The sequence below is a fragment of the Trichechus manatus genome, unplaced genomic scaffold, assembly GCF_000243295.1.
Source record: "Trichechus manatus latirostris isolate Lorelei unplaced genomic scaffold, TriManLat1.0 scaffold00004, whole genome shotgun sequence".
Classification (NCBI taxonomy): domain Eukaryota; kingdom Metazoa; phylum Chordata; class Mammalia; order Sirenia; family Trichechidae; genus Trichechus; species Trichechus manatus.
The window spans coordinates 8,045,385-8,060,158 of record NW_004443940.1 but is presented as its reverse complement, the minus strand read 5'-3'; the positions used below and the strand labels follow the sequence as shown (position 1 = coordinate 8,060,158).

At 47.0% G+C, this 14,774-nt stretch overlaps 2 protein-coding genes across 2 annotated transcripts; both read left to right on the top strand.

The window, feature by feature from the left end:
* Positions 1 to 8,008: 8,008 nt before the first annotated feature.
* Positions 8,009 to 11,852, top strand: INO80B (INO80 complex subunit B). Its single transcript, XM_004369171.3, has 5 exons — positions 8,009 to 8,915; positions 9,129 to 9,321; positions 9,530 to 9,648; positions 9,818 to 9,987; positions 11,237 to 11,852. Exons 1-5 carry the CDS (start codon positions 8,807 to 8,809, stop codon positions 11,765 to 11,767), a joined length of 1,122 nt encoding a protein of 373 aa, XP_004369228.1. The 5' UTR covers positions 8,009 to 8,806; the 3' UTR covers positions 11,768 to 11,852.
* A 371-nt stretch (positions 11,853 to 12,223) lies between these two features.
* WBP1 (WW domain binding protein 1) lies at positions 12,224 to 14,754 on the top strand. Its single transcript, XM_004369170.2, has 4 exons — positions 12,224 to 12,580; positions 13,501 to 13,603; positions 13,729 to 13,905; positions 14,078 to 14,754. Exons 1-4 carry the CDS (start codon positions 12,512 to 12,514, stop codon positions 14,536 to 14,538), a joined length of 810 nt encoding a protein of 269 aa, XP_004369227.1. The 5' UTR covers positions 12,224 to 12,511; the 3' UTR covers positions 14,539 to 14,754.
* The last annotated feature ends 20 nt before the right edge of the window (positions 14,755 to 14,774 follow it).

Sequence of the window (14,774 nt, the reverse complement as noted above, 5' to 3'; positions counted from 1 at the left end):
ACAAGGCAAGTCCCCTGTAAATGGAGCTGTGAAGATAGAGTAGCAAGCAGGAGCAGCACCTTTGTGCTGCTGGGTGGGACACCAGCAACTCAGCAACCTGGACCCAGACAGCAAACCGCCTTAAGAGGGTGCACATTTTTGTCCCCTCGGTATGGACTATTACATGCTTTACTGGACGACCCAGACAGGGTTACCACTCCCAGCTTCTGCAGAATAAGGAGGCTCCCTTCACTCCCAGTGGGAGTGGAGGGAATGTCAAAGGATTAGCTTGCTGAACACACGAGGGGTCTCCTGGGCACTTCTGAACTTACTGGGGAGAATTTGAGAAAGGATGGGGCTTATACCTAGAGGGTGTCTGGAGCCAGAGAAGTATCAACCTTTAGTTCTCAGAGAGGCCACGTTAGAATTGCTATCGTGAAGTACTCCATATTGTTCTGGAAAATCTGACTTAAAATTACTTCAGCAGAAGGAAGAATATATTGGCTATGGAACTGAAAAGTCCAGAGGTCAGACTTTAGATGTGGCTTGACCCCAGGCAGTCAAACACTGTCACACGATCTGGTCCTTAACCATCACATGGCTCTACTTTCTTCCATGTTCGCTTCCCTCTCCACAGTGTAACAAGATTGCTGCCAAAAATCCTGGGTCTACATCTTTTCAGGCTTAAATTCAGCAGAAAAGAAACCATCTGTTTCCTGAGACTTCTACATGTCTGGGATTCACGCTGGACCAATTGCGATCATTCACCCATCCCAAACTAATCATTGTACTCAGAGGCGTGGAATTAACCTAACTGGCCAGACCTAAACATCTGTGGTTAAGGGGGGTTCTGTGTGCCAGTTAACCAGGCCTGGGTTACTTGCCCATTTCCGAAGTCCAATTAGAACCGAGTGAGCTGGGAGCCCTGGTGGCACAGTGGTTAAGAGCTTGGCTGCTGACTGAAAGATCAGTTTGAACTCACCAGCCACTCCTCTGGAGAAAGATGTAGTAGTCTGCTTCCATAAAGATTACAGCTTTGGAAACCCTATCGGGTAGTTCTACTTTATCCTATAACCTCACTATCAGTCAGAATCGACTCAACGGCAATGAGTTTGGTTTTTTGGGTTTGAACTGGGAGACAGAAAAGCAGAGGTGGTTTCCCAAAGAATATTCCAGGTACTACAACCAGAAGGTGAGTATGCTGGGCAAGAAAAACAACAAATATCCTCAACTTGCAAAATTTTATAGAGAGAAGGGAACGCTTCCAGTCAGTAGGAAAGGCAAATCAAAAGATTTTGTAATCTACTTTCTAGTTCATTGCGTAGTGTCTGTGGTCTTAGAGCTTACAAGTGGTCATCCAAGATGCAACAACTGGTCTCTATTCACCTGGAGCAACATAGGAAGAAGGAGAGTCAGAAATAGAAGGAGGAAATGGAATGCATGGCTAGTTGCTTCCATAAACAACTGCCTCTCTTGCCATGAGACCAGAAGAACTGGATGCGGTGCGCCGCTGCCATTACTGAACATTTTGATCAAAGAACCTAGAGAAGAATCCTGATCAAAAGGGGGAGAAATGCAGAACAGAATTCCAAATCTTCATGGAATACAGATTTTCTGGAGCCATTGAGGCTAGATGAACTCACAAACCTATTGCCCGGGGATAATCTTTAAACCTTAAACCAAAAATATCCCCTTAAGTCTCCTTTAAATCGAACAATAGGTTTGGTTAATTAGTAAAGAGTGTTTGCCTTGAGAATTGTGTTCTTTTAAAGAATGATCTATGTGGGATTAAACTGACAACACCAACTCAAAATGTCAGGTAGTAAACTTAGGGGGCAGGTAGTGTATGTTAATGGTGGAGGAAAGATTTGGAAAAGGAAGGTGAGAATGGTTGCACAACTTGAAAAATGTAATCAATGTCACTGAATTGTACATGTAGAAATTGTTGAATTAGTGTATGTTTTGCTGTGTATAGTCTCAACAACAATAAAAAAAGCTTTTATAAATCAGTGGCATTTGAGATGAACCTCAAAGGATGGATGAAGAGAAAGAAAAGGAAAGGCGCTGTTTCTTAATTTCTTCAAATACCGGTTGTCACTCCTCTAAAATGTAAGCTCCTCTAGGGAGGGACAGTGTCTGTCTCATCCACTGCTTTATCCCCAGGACCTGGCACATAGCAGGTGCTCAATAAACATTGGTTGAAGTAAATGAACAAAGGGGACACTAAAGGAAGCATGGAGATTTTTAGAGTGCTCGACTGGGATGAGCCATCCTGTTGGATGTTCATTTCAACACTCATTTCAAGCATTTTGGGGTGTTTTTTGTTTGTTTGCTTTTAGCAGTAGAACCTTTTTTCTTAAATGAAATCTCACCTGGAATATGTGAAATAGAGCTGCTGCGATGGAAGCAGAGGCTGGAGCTTCAAGCCTTCTCCTCTCCACTGGCCCTCAGCTGCCCTGGCTCTATAGTGGAACACAGGCTTTGTGGAAGAGTTTGAAAACCCGTAGCCTGAGACCCAGGCAAGAAAGAGGTAAAGGAATGGAGGGCATTTGGAAAGGAGGTTGGGCTCAAATCCTGTCTAAAGAGTCTGTAATCAGTATAGCTGAAATTTTTGGAAAGGTGTGACATAGCCAAGGTTATGTGTTAAAGATCACACTTGGGCAGCCTTTTGTGTAAATCCATTGGAGGAGGTTGAGACTCGGGTAAGGGAAACCAGCTAACACTGCTTTAGAATAAGGGAGGAGAAATGAGGGCCAAATTTTCTGTGAATGAATTTGTTTATTAAATAAATAATGATTGCAATTTTTTTATTAAAAAAAAACACGCCTAACGTCATCACTTTACAAATAATATGAAGTAAAAAAATTAAAGCATGCCATCTCCACCCCAATTTCCATCCCCAGAGGAGAACACTGAGGCAGTTTGGCACAGAGGTGTGCTGAAGCTTCACACTGGCTTGTGAGACTTGGTTGTTGAATTTTCAGGAAGTGTGTGTGTCGGTTGTTAAACAGATATGATTAAAAATGAAATTATGTAAATTTACAATTAAATAAATTATATTAAAACAAGGGTGATAAGTATTTAAAATTCACCACTTCCAAATCCTCTTACTGCCTTTCACCATCATCTCTAGAGGTTATTTGCATCTATAGTATCTATATGGTGGAAATGCTATATAACGTTGTGCTACTGCACATCTCTTCTCAACTCTATGTTTAGTGATGTTCCATTGATAGCTTGAAATCAGTAATAGTGGGAGTATTTACACCACAGAAATGGGTGAACACTACAAATTGGGGCTGTTTTTGTTTTTGTTTTTTTTTTCTGGAGAGCTGTTTGCTAAACATTTACCAGCATGCCACTGGTTTGGTGATAATCTTCTCAACTTTGTCCTTTGCTTATGTCTCTATATCTCCCTATCTATGAAGTAGATATTTGGGGAGGTGGTTGCTAGTCACCCACTATGCAAACCTCTTCTTATTTCTACACAATCTCACACTGTGTACACTGTTGGTAAGGCTCAGGCTCTACACCTTCTATGGAAGCTGCAGAGGGACATTCATTCCCTGCTTTCACTTCTTCACAGCCCAGGAGTAGGCAGTTGGCCTAAGCTGGCCAACTGGAATGCTTCCAAATGGACTTTGAATCTGGAGGGAGTGCAGACAAGACTCAGGGAGAGTTTATGATGACTAACTGCACCTGCAGCCCGTGAGGAGGGGTTGCAGTGCCAGCAGGAAAGTCCTCATCCGCAGGTTCCTGCGGCATGACTTCAGTGTGGCTATGGTGTAACTTCAGCCATATGTCCGTGCTGCCTGACCTCCCTTGAATCCTGCCATTATCCAAGGAAAGCACCAAGCAAGTCTGGGACATTTTGTAGTGCTAGAAAGTAAAAAAGTATTCAAAGAATGATGGAGACATGTCAGGACACAGAAGCTATCTGAAAGGAATGTACACTGACCAAATCTGGGACAGATTTGAGCATCAAAATAAATGGTAGCAATGGCTTACAACCCATTGATTGAAATAGGAATCCATACTGATAAAAATAAATATATACGTAAATAAAGGGGAAGAGAAAGCTCTTCTTCACTGTGGAATGTCAATTAATGCAAGTAGCTGGAATAATGGAAACAGAAAAATCACCATTTGGCAATTATTGCAGTAGAGTTGATTTATGCAATATTTATTAATGGATACTATACCTGGAGGATGGAGGTTCGATGAGGAATTAGGATATTAGGATAGTTTCAGAGTATTTCCTCAGAAAATACTTACTAATTACAAAGGCAAAAATGGTTAAAAAAAAAAAAAAAAGTGTCTTTACAGTGGAGGAAGCTGGCAGACAGCCCCTGGTTTAGGTGATCGAGGTGGTGGGATGGGCTGACATCATGTGCTTCCTGATGTGATACACTGAGAAGAGTACGGCCTCATTTCTTGGGTGTTATTGTCGCCCGGAATATATAAGTCTAGATACAAGGCAACACAAGACGGACCCAGGTTGGGGGACATTCTCTAGAATCTAAGGCCTGCACTCTTTAAAACTGTCAAAGTCACGAAAGTCAGATAAAAAGTGAGGAAATGTTCCAGATTATTAAAGACACACCATAAATAAACGTAATACATGGATTGGATGGTCCTGGATTGGATCCTGGACCAAAAAGGAAAAGAAAACATTGTTCAGACAGTTGGTGAAATTTGAATGGGGTCTGTGGACTCGAAGGTAGTGTCTTCCAATGTTAATTTCCTGATTGGGAGGTGTCATGGTTTGAATTATTTCCCCCCAAAAATGTGTGTTTCAATTCGGCTAGGCCATGATTCCTGGTACTGTGTGATTTTCCTGTATGTTGTAAAACTGCCTTTATGATGTTAATGAGGGAGGATGGGTGGCAGTTGTGTTAATAAGGCAGGACCTGATCTACAAGACGGGAGTGTGTCCTGAGGCAATCTCTTGAGATATAAAAGACAGAAGTGAGCGTTGAGACAGGGGGACCTCATACCATCAAGAAAGCAGTTCCAGGAGCAAAGCGCGTCTTTTGGACAGGGGTCCCTGGGCTGAGAAGTCTGGGGTAACACTGAAGAGAAGAAGGCCGACAGAGAGAAAAAGCCTTCCCCTGGAGCTGACGCCCTGAACGTGGGCTTTTAGCCTACGTTGACTGTGAGGAAATAAACTTCTCTTCATTAAAACCATCCACTTGTGGTATTTCTGTTTAGCAGCACTAGGTGACTAACACAGGAGGGTTGCGTGAAGGCTATAGAAGAATATACTTATTTGGGAGAAATACATGCTGAAATATTTCGGGGTGATGTGGCATCATGTCTGCAACTTGCACTCAAATTGATTATAAAAAGAAAAATGATAATGGGTATATATATATATATATATATATATATATGAGTACACACACGTATATAAACAAACCAGATGTTGTTGAGTCCAACTCATGGCAACCCCATATGTGCAGAGTAGAACTGTGCTCCATAGGATTTTCAAGACTGACCTTTTGGAAGCAAATTGCAAGGCTTTTCTTCCAAGGCACCTCTGGGTTCAAACCATCAACCTTTCAGTTAATAGCTGAATGCTTAACATTTGCATCACCCAGGGACTCCCCTATATAAATATACATACATATATATATAGAGAGAGAGAGAGAAAAGATGGTAAATGTTAACAGTTGAGGAATCTGCTTTAAGGAGATAAGAGTGTTCTTTGTACTTTTCTTGTGACTTTTCTGTAAGTTTGAAATTATTTCAAAATACATTATATTTTAAAATTTACGGCTGCGAACTATTTCAGAAAGACAAAGTGCTTCCTCTCTGCCTATAAACATGCTCAAATCTCTCCCACCCTAACAAAGTAAAACTAAAAACAACACAAAATAATGAAGCTAGTCTCCATTTACTGTCGCCACTTCCTCCCTGCTGGGCATCAGGATGTAGAGGAAACACCACTGGGCCTGGTGTCAGGAAGTCTCTGTTTGAGGCTGGCTCTGCTACTTCCTAACTGTGTGGCTTTGGTCAAATCATGTAACCTCTCTGAGCCTCAGTTTCCTGATTTATGAAATGGGAATAATAGTATCTGTCTTACAGAGCTGCCATGGGCATCGAGTGAGAGGAGGGTATGAAAGCAGGTAATAAGTTATAACATGTTTGTCTTAGTTACCTAGTGCTGCTGTAACACAAATACCACAAATGGGTCCTTCAAAGAACAGAAATTTAGATGGGATAATTTGGGAAGGGATAACAGTGACGGTTAAACAACACGATGAACATAACTAATGTCACTGAACTGTACATGTGATGATTGCTGAAATGTCGAATGCTTTGTTACATATCTATTTCCCACAATAGAAAATATTAAAAAAAAAAAAAAACAAAAACCACAGAAATTTATTTTATCATAGTTCTGGAGGCTAAAAGTCCCAATCAGGGTCTCTGCCATGGGGATTCCTTCCTTGTTGGTAGCCCCCAAGGGTTCCTTGGTTCCTTTGTATTCCTTGACTTGCAGATGATCCTCACATGACCTCTGTCTTCTCCCCTATGTGTGTCTCTGTGTTTGTTCTGGTCCTTTTATAACTCAGAAGTTATTAGGTTTAGGATCAACCCTACACTGGTATGACTTATTAACATAAGTAAAGAAAAACTCTATTTCCAAACAGGATCACATCTGCAGGTACAAGGGCTAGGAATTCAACACAAATATTTGGGGGACACAATTCAATCCATAGCAATATTCTACAAATACTAACTGCAGATGATCCCTGCACCGGGATCACTTTAACACCTGGTGATACACACAGGAGTATTGCTTTTATATCCTGCTAGAATGCAATCTCTTCTTCGAGCTCTGCCTGCCCTCTGCAGGGTTATAAGAAAAGTGCCATCTATCTACTAACTGGAAACCCTAGTGGCGTAGTGGTTAAGTGCTACGGCTGCTAACCAAAAGGTTGGCAGTTCAAATCCACCAGGCTCTCCTTGAAAACTCTATGGGGCAGTTCTACCCTGTCCTGTAGAGGCGGAATCAACCTGATGGCAATGGATTTGGTTCTATTGATCAACCCTGCCAGGCCCCTCAGCCTACCTATCCAGCACAGGTGCCCACTTGGTTCTGTTTCTGGTCCTTTTCTTCTCCATCTACCTGCTCTTTCTGGAGTCTTTCATTTGTTCCCATCCTTCAGGAACCTCCATTATTATGCTGATGACATTCACACTCACACCTTCAGCACTGATTTAAGCTTTAGAACCTATTTCCATCTCTGAGTATTCCCACAGGCACTTCAAATTCACCTTGGGCAAGACTATCCTGTTGCCTGTTTATCTTCCTATGTTCTCTTCCTTATTAAAATACTACTTTCCCTCCAAATACTTTGACTAGAAACCTAGAAGTTATCCATTCATTTATCATTTGCTTTTTGAGCATCTGCTATGTGCCAGGCACTACTCTAGGCACTTTGCATTCTTGGTTTGCTTTATTCCTTGAAAGAACCCTGTGAAGTAAATATTACTTCATCTCCATCTTACAAAGCTGGAATCTGAGGTTCAAAAACCTTAAATAACTTTGAGTTCAAGGTTGCACAGCTATTAAACGGTGGAACTGGAATTTGATAATAGGCTTGTCTGACTCCAAAGTCCATTCTCTAATCTTAATCTCTAAATCATTATACTACATTGACTTCTTTCTGAATTTCCATATATAATTGCTCATTGATTCTTGTTAATTATATTACTGAAATGTCTCTTGAATCAGCTCTTTCTTTGTTCACTGCTGCTACCTTGTTCATACACTCATCTCACATATATTTAGATACATTTTATAGGTTTTGTTTTTCTGAATTATAAATGTGATATATACCGGCTGTAAGAAAATTCATTACAGATCTAGCTAGTGAAAGCTCCCCCAATCCCAACCTCTAAAGCTAACCACCCTTAACAGTATGATATACATTCCTCAATTTTTTCTATGTATATGCTGATGTACTGTGCCTATTTAAATGGCTAACATCATTTTAAAACTCGTTTTTCCTATTTCATGTAGCAGCAATACAGATTCTTTGTTCTTTTTTTAATTAGGTAAAATCTACACGTTTTATACAAAATTCAATAGGCACAAAAGAGTATATTACGAGAGTAAGTCTCCTACCCATGTTCCCGAGCCACCCATTGGCAACTGCTGTCACCAGTTTCTTGGATAGCCTTCTGCAGGCTCATTTATTTTAATAGCTGCATAGCTTCCCATTGTATAGCTGTGCCAAAATGTATTTAACTATATCCACTAGAAAGACACTTAGATTGTTTCCAATGTCATTATCCACTGTGATCTAAATTCCATGTCAGTTCTTATCAATTACTTATCACTCTTAATTCGTGGTAGCTCCATGGTCTTTCAAATTGTATAGATGCGCCATAATTCATTTGCCCATTTCCCTACTGATGGGCATTTTGACTTCCAGGGTCTGTCAACTTGCTGCCATTTCCCCAGCAAGAGTTTCTTAGGTACTCCTCCACCGAACTATGAACTCCTCAAGGGCAGGGGGAGTGTTCATACTCATCTTTGTATCCTCATAGCCTAGCCCGGTGTCTGGTCCGGAGTTTGTGCTCACTAAACTTGAGTGTAATAATAATTGAATCGCCCGCGCAGTGTTCTTGAAGTAGGGGAGGCAGGGCGAGGATTGTCCGGATCTCACAGTTCCCGGAACTTTTGTTGGAAGAATGGTTGTTTCTCGGGAAGGATTTTTGGCTTCAAAGCGTGCCCTGCACAAGTATGGCCGCCACGACCCGGAAGTAGCCTTTTATTTTGCTGGAGTCAGGTCTTCCGCGGGGCGGAAAAGGCATGTCTGCATGTGTCCCGAATCTTTCGAGTCCCCTTTCCTTGCAGGATCCCATGAGTAAGCTGTGGCGGCGCGGGAGCACCTCCGGGGCTATGGAGGCCCCTGAGCCGGGTAAGCGCGAGGCGACCTAGCAACTTCCTCAGCCCTCTGAGTCTTCAGGGTACTCTGCCACAGGTGGGAAGGAGAAAGGGAGTGTTGTTATGGTAACAGCGAGTACCGAGGGATGAGTGGTACCTCTCACAGGTGTAGATTTTTCGGGGCTTTCCTCGCCCGACCCCGCCCGCGCCCAAGTCGAAAAGTCCGTGACAAGCCCTCCTTCCGCAGGGGAAGCGCTGGAGTTGAGTTTGGCGGGTGCCCATGGTCACGGAGTGCACAAGAAGAAACACAAGAAGCACAAGAAGAAACACAAGAAGAAACACCACCAGGAAGAGGAGACCGGGCCCACGCAGCCGTCTCCTGCCAAGCCCCAGCTCAAACTCAAAATCAAGCTGGGTGGGCAGGTTCTAGGCACCAAGAGGTGAGGTCAAGAGGAATTCTAGGAGTAGGCAGAGATGGGAGAGGCTGGCTGGGCGTTCTGAGAGGCAGAGAATGGACAGTTTGACCCCAGGGTCCAGGTTAAGGGAGCAGGAACCCGAGAGGGTGGGGAAGGCTAGATGTAGCCACTGGGGAGGGACATTCTGAGAAGATCCTTCTTCAGCTTACAGAGTGGTGTTGCTTCTCTGCAGTGTTCCTACCTTCACTGTGATCCCTGAGGGGCCTCGCTCACCCTCTCCTCTTATGGTTGTGGATAATGAAGAGGAACGTATGGAAGGAGTTCCCCTTGAGCAGTACCGTGCCTGGCTGGGTGAGAAGGATCTGGAGGTGGGGTAACTGGGTTCCTCATTATACCAGGCTGGTTAAGGGAGGGGTTGTTTCTGAGAGGTGAGAACTTTGAGTGCCCCAGTATTAACTTGGCCAAATCAGGTCACCCCATCTGAACAATTCTGCTTTTATCTCTTCCACTTTCCTTCCAGATGAAGACAGTAATCTGTCTCCCCCGCCACTTCGGGACCTGGCAGGTAGCTTAGGGGGCCAGGAGGAAGAAGAGGAACAGAGGTGGCTGGATGCCCTGGAGAAAGGGGAGTTGGATGACAATGGAGACCTCAAGAAAGAGATCAATGAGCACCTGCTTACTGCTCGGCAGGTAAGTGGGTTCATTCTTTATTCAGTCCCCAAAGGTATATTGAGAACTTTCCACGTCTCAAGCACTTTGCTAGGCAGTGGGGATATCAACGGTGGAGAAATGAGAGGCAAGGCTTCTATTCTCATGGAGCTGGTATTCGGGCGCAGTGTGAGGGGGGTTGTTGCTGCTGTTAGTTGCTGTCTGAGTCGATTCCAAGTCATGGCGACCTCATGTGTACCGGGTAGAACTGCTCCATAGGGTTTTCAAGGCTGTGATCTTTTGGAAACAGATCTCCAGGCCTTTCTTCTGAGGCACCTCTGGGTGGGTTCAAACCACCAACCTTCTAGCTAGTAGTCCAGCAATTAACCTTTTGTGCCACCCAGGAACTCCCTTCTGGGGGGTGGGGAGGGTTAATAAGTAAATAAGTAATTTTAAAAACTGTAAGTCTGTGATGAGAAGAAAATAGGGTGATGAAATAGAAAGCAGCCAAAAAGAGACAACATTAGATACGGTGGTCAAGGACAGCCTCTCTGGAGAGATAACATTGCAAATACCAGAGGAGCTTTTCAGGCAGAGACACCAGCAGGCACAAAGACCCTGAGACTGGAACAGGCCTAGCAGGGTCAAGAAGAAAACACACGGCTAAGTCATTGAAGGGTAGTATGCAGAGAAGTGACATAATCTGATTTACATTTTAATAGACTACTTTTGCCTCTGTGTGGAGAATGAATCTTAGTAGGAGTAAGAGATAGAAGCTGGGAGACTAGGTAGGAGGCTGTTGGAATAGTCAGGTGAGAGATGGTGGTGGCTTGAACCAAGATGGAAATAGTAGAGATGGATCAGATCAGATGGATTCTGATTCTGTTTTGGAATAGACACCTGTTGGGATGGGAGGAGAAGAAAAGAGGAATCAAGGATAACCCTGAGTTTTTGGCTTGAGCAATTATCCAATTGATGTCATCTATGGAGTATTTTTTTTTTAAAGCTGTCCCCCCTCACCCCCCCCCCCAAAAAAAAAAGCTTTGTAGGGGTTGGGAGAAATCCAGAGTTTGGGTACGCAATGCAGGCAGGTAACAGCACTGATGCTTTTCCCCTTGAGAGTCAAAGACCTAAGACTGAATGTCAGGAGACTGGGAGAAGACAGTACCTGCCACCTCCAGGCCCTGCCTTCAATGTCCCCTCTCCCCCATACCCTTCCTCCCCGTTTCGGGTAGATCTCGCCACTCTGGCTTCTCCGTTTTCTGACACCGCCCCGTCTGTCTCCCGCCAGCGAGCTCTGCTCCAGAAGGCGCGGAGTCAGCCTTCCCCGATGCTGCCGCTCCCCATGGCTGGGGGCTGCCCTGCCCCCGCCCTCACTGAGGAGATGCTGCTAAAGCGGGAAGAACGGGCGCGGAAGCGGCGGCTGCAGGCTGCGCGGCGGGCAGAGGAGCACAAGAATCAGACAATCGAGCGCCTCACCAAGACTGCGGCGCCCAGCGGGCGGGGAGGCCGGGGGGCCGCGCGGGGCGAGCGGCGAGGAGGGCGGGCCGCGGTCCCGGCCCCCATGGTGCGCTACAGTAGCAGTGCACAGGGCTCCACTCTGTCCTTCCCACCTGGCGTCCCTGCCCCCGCTGCAGTGTCCCAGCGGCCATCCCCATCAGGCCCTCCTCCGCGCTGCTCTGTCCCCGGCTGCCCCCACCCGCGCCGCTACGCCTGCTCCCGCACCGGCCAGCCGCTCTGCAGCCTGCAGTGCTACCGCATCAACCTGCAGATGCGGCTGGGGGGTCCCGAAGGCCCGGGATCACCTCTTTTGGCTACTTAAGGCAAGGACCTAACCCGGACTCTGCGCCCTCTACTGGTTTTAATGTCTTCCCCTTTCCCCCACCCTATTAAATTTCATCCGGTGCCTCGGCTTGTACAGAATTGGGGTAATGGGATATGAGCAGACCAGTCCCTCGTACACACACCTTTCCCCCACTGCAGCCTGTGCAGACACCTGTGGCCTGTAAACGGCCGCAGGAAGACCCGCGAGTCAGTACCCAGCCTCGGCCGGACCTTTGGGTTCCCGCCTCTTGGAGCGGGGATTACCTGGCGTAGTATGGCATGTGGCGTCATCCCGAAAGTACGGCTCCAGCCAATCAGCGGAAACTTTGATCTTCTGGTCGACCGTTCATTGGATGATAAGACGGAGCCTGCTCTATTACCCGCTATTGGCTTTTGTTGCTGTCAGTCAGCGCCGGGTCGAACCTTCCCCCACTCTTTGTCTGTGCAAGCTCTTGTTGTCTGGGAGAGGGGCTGAGGCGCTGCTCTAGATTGGTCACAGGGCGAAATCCCTGATCTGTTCCTATTGGCCCGTCCGTTGAAGGGCGATGTTGATTGGTAGGACAGAGCAACCTGGGACCTAGTTGGCAGAGCTCTCCCCGGATGGAAGCTGCGGACGCGGAGTGATGGTGGCGCCCGCGAAGATGGGCCGGGCAGGGACCATGGTGGTGGCGGCAGAGGTGGCAGGGGCGGGGCGGCTGGCGGTAGAGGAGACTCTGGTGTTCAGGGGGCTGTAGGTGGAGGAATGGCTCGGGCCAGCAGCGCAAACGACAGCGAGGAGGCCTGGGGGGCACTTCGGGCGCCGCAACAGCAGGTATCCCAACAGCTCCAAAAGCCTATCACGACAGCCATTTATGTTTCTTTCCCCTTTCCTTGTCCTTTCCTTTTGGTGGGTGGGGGAGGAACTCACGGAGCCAAAGATACAGTGGCGTTCCTAAACATGCCACTTCCACTCTTTGTCTAAACTTTGTAACGTAGATGAAGCTGACTTTGCCTGCAGCCTCATAGACCCCATCCCATGGCTGCAGTGGAAGTTTGCAGTGGTTCTCCAGTGGCCAGAGGCATAGCGAGGCCCCCACTGTCTTGCAACAGTTATTTTTGATGTTTTTCTACATGCCTGTTGTCACGACAGAGTCCAGCAGCGTCTTCTCTTGAGGGAGCAATTTGGAGAAGAGCTGGAACCCAGACTCGCGCCCTGGATGCCATCCTTTATCATCCACAGCAATCCCATCTGGTTGGGAGCACTATTCTGGGTCTCACACTGCCCCTCCTCTACCCTAGGGAGCCTGAGACCCAGGGGTGGACAGATCCAGCTTGGGTTGGGGGTGGACCGTGGGGGATGATGAAAGCAGCTTTGGAAGTGACTTTAAACCCCTTACCCATTATCTGAGTCAATGTCTTATGACTACTGCCAAGACACTCCTGTAACAGAAAGCACCTGGGGAACCAACCTTGGGAGTGAGAGAAATCTTGTATATGAGATCTAAAATCTGTTTTTGTCCATACCTTGCTTCGTGTTCTCTAGATTGATTCTTGCTATTCCAAACCCTCTTCCACGTTGACAGCCCTTTGGATATTTGAACACTCCTCAGCACCCTCTCCTGTCCCTTCATAGGCCTCTCCAAGCTAAATTTGGTTCACAGGGTGGGATTGTGTATGTGCATGCAGGGAGTAGGGGTGAACAGTGCCTTGGGCTGAAATCACCCGTGGTTTTAAGTGCCTCCTTGTCCCCAGCTTCGAGAGCTGTGTCCAGGAGTGAACAACCAGCCCTACCTCTGTGAGAGCGGCCACTGCTGTGGGGAGACTGGCTGCTGCACCTACTACTACGAGCTCTGGTGTGAGTCTCCAAGGGACTGTCCTCAGGTCCCTCTACCTACCCTCCCTTGGACTTCAGAATTCCAGCCTTCAAGGACCTTCTCTGCCTAGGAGGTGTCTGAGACACTCCCTCCTCACCTCCTGCAGGGTTCTGGCTGCTCTGGACTGTCCTCATTCTCTTTAGCTGCTGTTGCGCCTTTCGCCACCGACGAGCTAAACTCCGGCTGCAGCAGCAGCAGCGGCAGCGTGAGATCAACTTGTTGGCCTACCATGGGGCATGCCACGGGGCTGGCCCTGTCCCTGCTGGTTCACTGCTTGACCTTCGTGAGTGATTTGAGGCTCTGGGCCAACTACCAGTGGTCCCTCTCAAACCAGGACCCAGAATCACTCCCACATTCCCTTTTGCAGACATCTCAAAGCACCCTGTTCCCTCATAGGAAAGAGACCACCCAATCCTGATTGCCTTCAGTAAACTCTGCCATTCTCTCCCCTGCAGGCCTTCTCAGCGCCTTCAAACCCCCAGCCTATGAGGATGTGGTTCACCGCCCGGGCACACCACCACCTCCTTACACTGTGGCCCCAGGCCGCTCCTTGACTGCTTCCAGTGAATGCACCTGCTGCTCCTCTGCATCTAGCTGCCCTGCCCACTGTGAGGGAACAAATGTGGAAGGTGTTTCTTCCCACCAGCGTGCCCCCCCTCATCAGGAGGGTGAACCTAGGGTAGCGGTGAACTCTGCCTCCACACCCCCCTCCTGCCGCTATCGCCGCCTAACCGGTGACTCGGGCATCGAGCTCTGCCCCTGTCCTGATTCCAGTGAGGGCGAGCCAGTCAAGGAGATGAGGGCTAGTGCCACCCCCGTAGATCTGGAGGACCATTCCCCTTGTGACCTGCCCCCAGAGTCTGTTCTCCAAGTTTCTCCTGTGGGGCTGGCTTCCAGTGAAGGGGACATCCCATAAGTAGTTTTGGGTGGATGGGTTACTTGTTCACCAGAAACAGCCCTGGTCCCAACTCCTTGAGTTCTCCTTGACCCCTCCCTGCCCTCCTACGATCTGCCTAAAGAGGCTGGAGCCCTGAGGAGAGAGGCAGTGTTTGGGGACTGTGCTAACTCCACTCCCCAAGACATACACAGGAGCCTTTGATCTCATTAAAGAGACATGAACCAGCTGCTTGTGGATTTGGGTGGACTAGAGTA